This window comes from Penaeus vannamei, chromosome 4 (assembly GCF_042767895.1).
Source record: "Penaeus vannamei isolate JL-2024 chromosome 4, ASM4276789v1, whole genome shotgun sequence".
Lineage (NCBI taxonomy): Eukaryota > Metazoa > Arthropoda > Malacostraca > Decapoda > Penaeidae > Penaeus > Penaeus vannamei.
The window spans coordinates 45297028-45307635 of record NC_091552.1 but is presented as its reverse complement, the minus strand read 5'-3'; the positions used below and the strand labels follow the sequence as shown (position 1 = coordinate 45307635).

Below are 10608 nucleotides of genomic sequence, written 5' to 3'. Positions count from 1 at the left end.
GTGGGCGGGGACGAGACGGGCGGCCGACGGTTCCGGGGAATTCTCGTTCATGGGCAGCGTCATCGTGGAGAAGGTGGTGGATCAGCTGCTCGCCCTCAACCTCACGCACGGCCATAAGCTCATCTTGGCAGGGAGCAGGTGAGTGGGTTTTTACGCAGATTTTGGATTTAGGGTTGTTTATTTATTATTCATTTGTTTATTTTTATTCTTTTATTTATTTTTATTTTTATTTACTTATTTTTATTCTTTTATTTATTTTTATTTTTATTTACTTATTATTATATTTTTTTCTTTCTTTTTTTTTTTTTTTTTTTGCTCAACCTCACGCACGGTCATTAGCTCATCTTTCAGGTGAGTTTTTTTCAGAGATTTTGGATTTAGTTTTAGTTTATTTAGTTATCGTTTTATTTATTATTGTCTTTTTCTTCTTCTTTACCTCACGCACGGCCATAAACTCATGCTGGCTGGGAGTAGGTGATTTTTTTTTTCGATTTTGGATTTTTTTTCCATTTACTTTTTTATTTTCATTTCTTATTTATATATTTTAATTTATTTTTTCATTTACTTTTTTATTTTTTGCTCAACCTCACGCACGGCCATAAACTCATCTGGGCGAGGAGCAGGTGTTTTTTTTCGGAGATTTTGGATATATTTTAGTTATCGTCTTTTTTGCACTGTATTTATTATTATTATTATTATTATTATTATTATTATTATTATTATTATTATTACCCTTACGGACAGCTTATTTTGGCAGGGAGCAGGTGAGCTTTCGGAGGTTTCGGAATAGTTTTGTTTATTTATGTTTATTTATTTATTTTTTATCATTATTCTTTATTATTGTTTTCTTCTTCTTCTTCTTCTTCTTCTACTTCTTCTTTTTCTTCACCTCATCTTGACAGGGATCATGTGAGATTTAATTTCTTTTTTTAGCTTTGTTTATTTATTTTATCTATTTATTCCTTTATTTTGTTACCTAAGTTATCCCCGCCAAGGAGGTTATGGTTTTGGTAGCGTTGGTTAGCTGGTTAGCAAGAGGACTCAAAAAGTTATTGAACAGATTTTTATGATATTTACCAGGTGTGTCTTAGTCCAACTTAAATGCCATTCAATTTTGTTTTTGTTTTGGTTTTTCCTTTTTTTTTTCTTTTTTTCTTTTTTTTTTCTTCTTTTTTCTTTTTTTTTCTTTTTCTTTTTTATTTCTTTTTCTATGCTTTTCTTTTTCTATTTTTCTTCTTTTCTTTTTCTTTTTTCTTTTTATCTTTTTTCTTTTCTTTTTCTTTTTTTCTTTTCTTTTTCTTTTCTTTTCTTTTTTCTTATTTATTTTCTGTTTCTTTTTCTTTTTTCTTTTTTCTTTTATTTTTATTTTTTTCTTTTTTTTTTCTTTTTTCTTTTTTTATTTTCTTTTTCTTTTTTCTTTGTTTTTTCTTTTTTCTTTTTTTTCTTTTTTGCATTGCGGAATAGGGAAACACGGACGTCACCTGTGTACTTGAGAGAGAGATGATTTTAATGTAATTCTTCGAGTGTAAATATTTTTATTGTATTGTTGATCCTATTGCTTCGGCGGAGGTTTAAATGCGCTCTCTGAAGGCTTCTAGTTTAATTTATCATTATTATTATTATTATCATTATTAATTTTATTATCATTGATATTATTGTTATTATTATTATTATTATTATTATTAATATTATTATTATTGCTACTATTACAATTATTATTACTATTATTATATGTGTGTAATGTTATTCTTGGACTTGTTTATTCCTTAATACTTGTCTCTTTTGCGCCAAGCCCCCCCAACCCCCAACCCCCAACCCCTCAAAGCCCCCACTCTAACCCCGTCCCTCCCTCAGCGCGGGCGGCGTGGGGGCGCTGGTGAACGTGGACCGCGTGGCGGCGCAGCTGGCGCGGCAGGGCGTCCGGGCGGAGGTGCGCGCCGTGGCCGACTCGGGCTGGTTCCTCGACAACGAGCCCTTCGCGCCCCTCAAGTGCGTCGACGCCCACTCCTGCCCGCCCGTCGAGGCCATCCGCCGCGGCCAGGAGCTGTGGCGCGGGCGCATCCCCGACGCGTGCGCGGAGCAGTACCCGCGCCACCCGTGGTACTGCTACTTCGGGTACCGCCTCTACGAGACCATGAAGGGTGAGTGTTTGGAGCGGTAGTTGTCAGCATCTGGGGAAGGAGTGGGGGAGGTTGCTTTTTCCTCTCCCTTTCTTTCTTTATCTCTCTCTCATTCTCTCTTTCTCTCTCTCTCTCTCTCTCTCTCTCTCTCTCTCTCTCTCTCTCTCTCTCTCTCTCTCTCTCTCTCTCTCTCTCTCTCACTCACTCTCTCTCTCTCTCTCTCTCTCTCTCTCTCTCTCTCTCTCTCTCTCTCTCTCTCTCTCTCTCTCTCTCTCTCTCTCTCTCTGCGTTTTTTAATGTCAATATCTTCAACACAGAGACAGATCAGACATTTTTTACTTTTTTTCAATAAGGATTCCATCTACTTCAGAAATATGACATTGTAATGGTTTATAAAAACGGATATTCTTATTTCAATTTTGTACCTTCCCCTTTCAATAAAAGCTGTATTCCGTCCATCATCATCATCACCATTATCTTTTTTATTATCATTACCATTATCATTATCATTAATATCATTATTACCATGAGCGTTACCCATTGCTCCTTCCCGACTCATAGAACAGTCCTTCAAAATCTACTCTGATCAATACAATTTATTTGTTACTGTTTTATTTTTCTTCCTCGTAAACCCAACGTTCTTTCCCATCTCAAAACTGCTCCTTCTTTCACGATCAAATTTCCTCATGTTTACTTACACTTATTACAACTTATACCCATTAACGTAAATCATCACTAATTTTCTTATTTTCTCTATTTTTACATTTTATTACAACTTATACCCACCAACTTATATCACTAATTCTTTTCCTCATGTTTACACCTTATCACAACTTACACCCATTAACTAATATCATCACTAATTTCCCTTATACCCATTAACTTATATGATCCCTAATTTTCTTTTTTTCCTCATGTTTACACCTTATCACAACTTATACCCATTAAATATATCATCACTAATTTTCTTCTTTTCCTCATGTTTACACCTTATTACATCACCAATTTCCATCTTTTCCTCATGTTTACACTTTATCACACCTTACACCCATTAGCTTTTATCATCACTAATTTTGTTCTTTCCTCCTTATCAGCCCCCTTGTTCATCTTCCAATGGGTGTTCGATGAGGCGCAGATGACAGCCGATAACGTTGGAAAACCGATATCGAAGGAACAGTGGGATTACATACACAGCATCGGCGAGAGACTGAGGAAAACGTTCGAGAATGTGACGTGAGTTTTTCCGTGTCGAAACGTTTGCTGGCGTTCGTTGGGTTTGTTTACTTTGGTGCCGATGATTTTTTTTTTATTTGGTTTGGGTTTGTTTACTTTGGTGTTGATGAGTCTTTTTTTATTTGGTTTGGGTTTGTTTACTTTGGTGTTGATGAGTTTTTGTTTATTTTTGTTCGTTTGTTTTGTTTGGTGGAAAAGGTCGTTCGTTGAGTGGTATTTTTTAGCGTAGTTTTTTTGTTTGTTTGTTTTTTGCGATGGCTCAGTATAAAACAACAGAAAGTAGACCCAATTTATTTACCACTTTTAAGGTTTTCCATTGATTTTTTTTTTTATATAAATCATTAATCACTGTTAAGAATGGCTAACTTGGAAGCTCATGGATGTAGAGTAAAATTTATTTTTAAGGAACTACTGATTCAGAACTTTAGTTCTTAATCTCATTATATATGAATACTGGATCTAGACTGAAAATGTTTAGTCAAGTCATCTTCGAAATTTCTGTTATCAAATTACTAACACTGATCCTTAAATTTGAAACCTAATTGATTCTGAAATCCACTGTCTACAAATATTTACATCTGCTTGAGATAAGTTCCTTGTAAGCGCACTGCCGTGGGTTCTGACGCAGCGCCGCTCTCTCCCCGCAGAGCCCTGTTCGCGCCCTCCTGCATCTCCCACACCGTCCTCACCAAGCGCGACTGGTCCAGCGTCAAGATCGGAGAGGTGTCGCTCCCCCAGGCCCTCTACTGCTGGGACATCACTCCTGCCGCCGTCCTCCACGCCAAGTCCTCCTCGGGGCGTCCCCACGTCAGAGTCCAGCTGGAGGAGCACCACCACGACCCGACGCACCACTTCGGCCACGACCGCCACGACCGCCACCACGACCCTCCGCCCGACGAGAGGGAGAGGGACGGCAGGAGGAAGAGCATCCGCAGGAGGAACAACAGCGAGCGGGACAGGGAGGACGGCAGGAGGCGCAGGGGGAGGGGGAAGAAGTCCCGGAGGAAAACCCAGGAGGAGAGCGGCCAAGACGAGGACGACCTGCCGAACGCGAGAGCCGGCGAGGACAGGGACGGCGGCGGCTCGAGCAAGAAGTCCCACAGGAAGACGGGCCGCAGACAGTCCCAGGGGGCGGGGCGGCCGGACGTCCTCAACAGGGAGATGCTGGCGGACTCCCCCAGGGACAGTCCCAAGGGCCCGGACCAGCACGCAGCGCCGCCTTACCTGGTGGAGTCCAACGCCATCGACACGACGCAGGAAAGCACGAAACTCAAGCAGCAGCAAGAAGAGGCCGAAAAGAGGGAAGACGGCAAGAAGGAACTCACCAGGAAGGAAAGGAGGAGGAGGAGACGGAAGAAGAAAAACCGAAACAAGGGCAAGAAGAAGAGAAAAAGGAATAAAAAGAGGGGTAAGAAGAGGCGCAGGAGACAGAGAAATAAGGACAAATCAGGGAAGAAGAAGAGAAAGCCCAAAGGTACAATATGCATTTTCTAAACATTTAGAGCGATTCTGAAATCCTTGAAATAAAATGTAACAACATAATGATAAAAAAAAACAATGCTGGTGATGAATCCTGGAAAAATATAATGTATATTCTTTCAAACTGTCAGGAAACAAAACACTATCAGTCCTCCCATGACAAAGCTTAACCAACACACACATACAGACATACATAAACAAGAGCAGGAGCAGGATTAATGTAAACAATAATGATAACAAACAAAAAATAGATAATTTTTCTTTAAAACATGGCAATAACACTACCCACCCGCCCGCCACGTAACCAAAAGTGTTAAGACTCTCGATGTTTTTCCAGTTTCATCTGAAGCAGAGACGGTGCTAGGAGACGCGGTTAGACATGCTCGTTCCATTGCTCTCCTCCATTCCAAACAAACCTCACTCCACCACTCTCCACCTTCCTCCACCACAGAATCTCCAACACCATCCTCCCACCACCACACGATGTCACCGCTCTCCCTAACGATAGACAATCCGTCTTCATCTTCCTCTTCTTCATCACCATCATCCTCACCCTCTTCATCCTCGTCGTCCACCACCTCCTCTGACTCACCGCCATCCCCCGCGACTCACACAGCTCCGAGTCGCGAGTCGGGAGAGGACTTGCACGAGGGGGTGTGTCCCGCTGACACGTTGCACTTGACCGACCGCTGCGCCTGGCCCCAGTGCAACTACGCGTGCCCGATCCTCCTCAACCCGTTCACAGGTGAGGGCCACTGCGGGGGCTTTCGGGTCTCTCGTTTCTTTCGTTTCTGGTTCTGTTTGATTCTTTCTTTCTCTCTCGCTCTCGCTCTCTCTCTCTCTCTCTCTTTCTCTCTCTTTCTCTCTCTTTCTCTCTTTCTTTCTTTCTCTCTCTCTCTCTCTCTCTCTCTCTCTCTCTCTCTCTCTCTCTCTCTCTCTCTCTCTCTCTCTCTCTCTCTCTCTCTCTCTCTCTCTCCCTCCTCTCTCTCTCTCTCTCTCTCTCTCTCTCTCTCTCTCTCTCTCTCTCTCTCTCTCTGTATTATTACCAGAAAAGTGTAGTATAAATATTCACTTGTTATAGATACCCAAGAAAACTATAATTATTTTACCAATTTTGATAATATTAACGAACCTATTGTTGACACATTAACTTCCCAACCTAAACCATTTTATGTGGTCTCTTTTCCAGGCGAAGAAATGAACTTCATTGAACTTCTCAAGAGCTTCGGCCTGGACATGGCCAGTGTCGCTAACGCTCTGGGAATCGACATCCACACTTTGAACTCGATGGCCAATGATGAACTTTTGCACATTCTGACACAGTGATTTCTTTCTTAAAGGGAGAGAGACGTACACATACCACTTTGTACCTTCGTTGTGTGTGTATTTATTATCATATAGTGAACTGATTGAGGAAGACATACACATGGTCCATGCGAGTGTGTGTGTGTGTACTTTCCCTCCTTATAATGGACAGGTTGATGTTTTGTGAAGATCGTAAGTAATGTGCTGGATGGTCTTCTATAAGTAACGTACAACGGAGTTATACTAGTCCTGTAGAAAAAGAGAGAAATGATGATGAATAAGACGGCAAAGAGAGAAAAAAGAGAGAAATGATAAATTAGACGGCAAAGAGAGAAAAAGAGAGAATTGATGATTAATAAGACAGCAAAGAGAGAAAAAGAGAGAGGAAATGGGAAGAAGAAACGTCCTTCAAAAGATGTATTTTTTAATCTCATTGGTTGACATTGTCCTCTCCGGCTGTAGTTGGAAATATTTAAGGGTTTACAAGCATGAAAAGGGTATATTTTGTATGCCTAATTGTCGTAAAAACACTTGAAGAGAATGTAGCCATGGTAGAGAAAGCAGTTTGTGAAAGTTTACTCGTGACTGAAGCATTCTTTCTGTTCCAAAGTGTGTTGAATTAAGTATTACGTGTAGTTTACGATGCATTTAGATGAGAGTTATTTTTAGGCCTAATCCACTGGTGCATTTTATATAAAGATCATACAATTCTGTTTTGTCCCCTCGTGCCAAGGACAGTTATTACATTAGTGTTTTTCTTCTTCTAAGTTAACGAATGAGCTTTATATTTATATATATATAACTGTAGAGATTTTCTTTTTTTTAAGTTGTGATATGCCTAACGCTTTTGCACATCGTACATTCACCATCACTCACACCCGATAGCATAGCTTGTACATACCCATCGAGACACAGACTGGAATGTGTATGGACGAAAGGGTTAAGGCATATCATCAGACAACCATAGCGAAGTACAAGTAGTGTGATGGAGCTTCTGTTCTTCACGAATTTCATTTAAAAATCAAAACTTCGACAACAGGGAACAAGGGAGGGGGAATAGGAGGGAGGAGGATGTGGGAATAAGGAAACAAATTGATAATGTATGTCTTTGTCTTTTTTTGTTGTTGGTGGTAGGGGGGGGGGAGGGTATACAAAGACTCAATTTCATGGAGGTTTTTGTGTCAGGGAGTTTGTGTTACCTCCTTGTTAGTGTCATAGTGACAGCAGTGGATTGACAGAGCAGTGGAGTGGATGTCTCGTGACTTCTGGTGTGGCAGTGTCTAAGATCATTTACCAAATAACATATTACAGTGGACTTTATTTAGGTCATCCTAGATCCGCTAGGCATAGCAACATTGAAGAAATAAGTGCTTTATAGATGGTCAATCTGTATGTGTATATGTATTAGATAAACCATTTGGTATAATCTGTTGAGTGTTCGATGGTATTTGGGTATCATCTATTAGTACCATCAGTTATTTGGTATCACGAATTAGGAATAGTTACAGTTTCAAAAAAATGTTCTGTGTCTTTTATAATTTTGTTGTAATGACTCTGCTAAGTTGAAAACACAAGCATTCCATTGCCGTCTCTACATTAGGGGAATGAGGATTGTTTATTGTGGTATATATTTTATGATTGTGTAAATACTAGTAAATATTGTACATTTTATCTAGTAGTAGAAAGTAGAATATGCAGAGTATGTGTTAGATCATTTTTTTTCCTGATGTACATAAGTGTTTGGTTTGTAAAATCCAAAATGTACATGGTTATCTACATAATATATCCTCAAGGACATACCTCAATATTTAAATGAAAATTACACTGTTTGTGAATGTGCCACTTGGCTGACTTAAACTTGAGACAGAACACTGATGGAGGTAATAGTGAAATACACTGAATGTGTGTATTTTCCTTTTTTACCTTCGTGTGTTTAAGTGTTACACTCTCAGTCTTAGAGTACTTACTGATTTGGAAAACTCAGGTAGCTATTCAGAAATCATAATTTAACTCAAGGGTAATCTTTTCTTTGTTGTCATGTTGTTATCAGGGAAAATAGCTATAGAGTTACCTCACTGGATTTGCTGATCAGGTGTGTGTGTAAAGAGAATTGTGCACAGAAGAGTTCAAACCTCTTGTGTATCTCAAGCATTTCAGTGAAGATTAAGGATTTATAGAATACAATATAGACTTTCAAAAACGGAAATCGTATGTGTATGTATACTCTGCAACATTACCTCATATGTTAACTCTTGTTTTTTTAGGGAGTAAATAAAGGATTTTTTTCAGTATGTAGCTGATGTTTACATTATATTATTATATTTTTTTTCCATAAGTTACTATGCATATTAATGTGTTGCGTTCAGTTGCGCTTGAAGTTACGTGGAACTTCCAAGATTTTGTTGTATTTTGATATAGAAATGTTCTTTGATATTTAGATGTATTTCTGAGGTACAGATTTCTCGTTTTCTTTTACTGGGAAAGTAATATGAGAACTATATATATATATATAATATTACATAAACAAATGCTTATCTGCTTAGATTTTACTTCCAAAAATAATCTGCTATTATTCTGATGGTCACATTTCTGAAAATCTGTGTCTGTAGAGGTTGTATGAGGTGTCGAATATTCACACATTTTGGTCACGTGTATGACTTTTGAATCACTTTCAAAGTACTTAGGAGTGTCATTCCAAAACTGGTTAAATGCTCAGTGTTTGTTTTAGAAAATAGATATGGTATGATTTTTTAAACATGGATCATTTCATAGTTTTATATCATTTTATAGTATTTTTTATGTGTTTATATAAGGTTAATTATGTGTTTCAGTGAATATAATTTGTAATATGAGTGTTTTTTTCATCATTTTTTGTACTAGAATAAAGTTAAAACTAGTTTTGTATTTTTTTGTATTTTTCTGCGTTGTTGAGATTGCAGTTGTGAAATATATATTTTTATATAGGATTATTGCTGATAAAATTATATTCATACTTTTTTCCAGTGAATCTTTATGATAGGTATTATGTTTTCTAATTAGTGATCTTTCGAAAATCAAAGATGTTTTTGTTTTTTTTGGTGAATAGATTTTTTTTTTCAAAATATTACTTACAGAGTTTCGTTTGTAGTGTATGTGTAGACATTTTTTTCTTATTTTTTTTACCAAATCTACCTCAGTTTTATGTGAATATAGAGTGTGTAAATGTAGGCGTGGCACAAATAAATCTTTTTTTCTTTAATGCATTTTTTTATTTATCCAATCAAGGACATTCTGATGATAATTTAGATACTTATGTCATTCGACTGAAAATGTGAATGAAATAATTGATTTTGTGATTTTATGTTTTTTATCCTTAAAACCAGGCCTTATATTTATTTTTCTTCAATTAACAATAAATCATTGTTATCAATATTACAGTCATTATTATCATTATGATATGCATTATTTCATTGCTGTTATCATAATCATTGTCATTATTTTCATTATTACCAATATTCTCACCATTTCATTACTATTATATTCTTTCAAACAGTATTGTTATTATCATTTAGATGATATCGTTATTTACCATTATTATTATTGATATTATTATTATCATTGTTATCATTATCCTCATTATTTTTTTATCATTATTTTCATTACTATCACCAGTGCTACTATTATTATCATTATTGTTACTATTATCATTATCATTATCATCATTATCAATATTATCATTATTATTATCAATATCATCATTATCATCATTGTTATCATACCTATTATCATTATCATTACTCCCATGCCAGCACCGCAATTCTCTTTTTCAACATTTACTAACACTATTTATTTTTTTTCACATGCACCGTTCCCACTTTGCAACATGTTATCCACACTCTGATATAACACTGTACCTTCTCATCACCCACATCTGACACCATGTTCATTCTCTGTGGTCCGTCTTTGGTACCATTCTCGTTGACAGTCATATTTGACACCATCCTCTCTTGTAGACGGGCATATTTGGCACCATCCTCTCCTTACCCAATCCTGTCAGACTCACTCTCAGAGGCTTTCACAGAAAAAAAATACTGGTCCACTGGTGTATTTTTCCTTCACCGTTCATCCCTTTACCCTGAGAGTCGATCCTTCCACCTAACGTAGGAAATGATCTCCATTGGACGAGGTATGCCACACAGCCAACGGCCCCGATCCCGCACCATGACCGGCAGGAAGTCATTTAGGACCACCTCGTCGTATGCTGTATCGTCCTGGAGGTCGCTGAAGAAGACTGCATTGAAGCACAGCCTTACGTGGCCCCGGCGGTGCAGTGCCTGTTGAACTGGGCCTCCAGCTGAACCAATCGGTAGGAGTCCAGTCCCTCCATCTCGATAAACAGATCCCTGACTTTGAAACAAACAGAAACGAGGCAGAATCTTTATACACACATGCGAGTCGGGAACCGGTCGCGGAAGACTCGGGACTCTGGACA

The 10608-nt window shown here is 38.1% G+C and overlaps 1 protein-coding gene across 1 annotated transcript in view; it reads left to right on the top strand.

Annotated features, from left to right (window-relative positions):
• LOC113814079 (uncharacterized) overlaps positions 1 to 9351 on the top strand; it is a 71097-nt gene extending 61746 nt beyond the window's left edge. Inside the window, exons 7-12 of the mRNA XM_070121460.1 lie at positions 1 to 138; positions 1855 to 2141; positions 3215 to 3353; positions 4001 to 4827; positions 5170 to 5577; positions 6022 to 9351. The exon at positions 1 to 138 is cut by the window's left edge and continues 27 nt beyond it. Coding sequence (XP_069977561.1) covers positions 1 to 138; positions 1855 to 2141; positions 3215 to 3353; positions 4001 to 4827; positions 5170 to 5577; positions 6022 to 6158 — 1936 coding nt within the window. The 3' untranslated portion in view covers positions 6159 to 9351. The remainder of the gene's footprint in view (positions 139 to 1854; positions 2142 to 3214; positions 3354 to 4000; positions 4828 to 5169; positions 5578 to 6021) is intronic.
• Positions 9352 to 10608: the final 1257 nt, after the last annotated feature.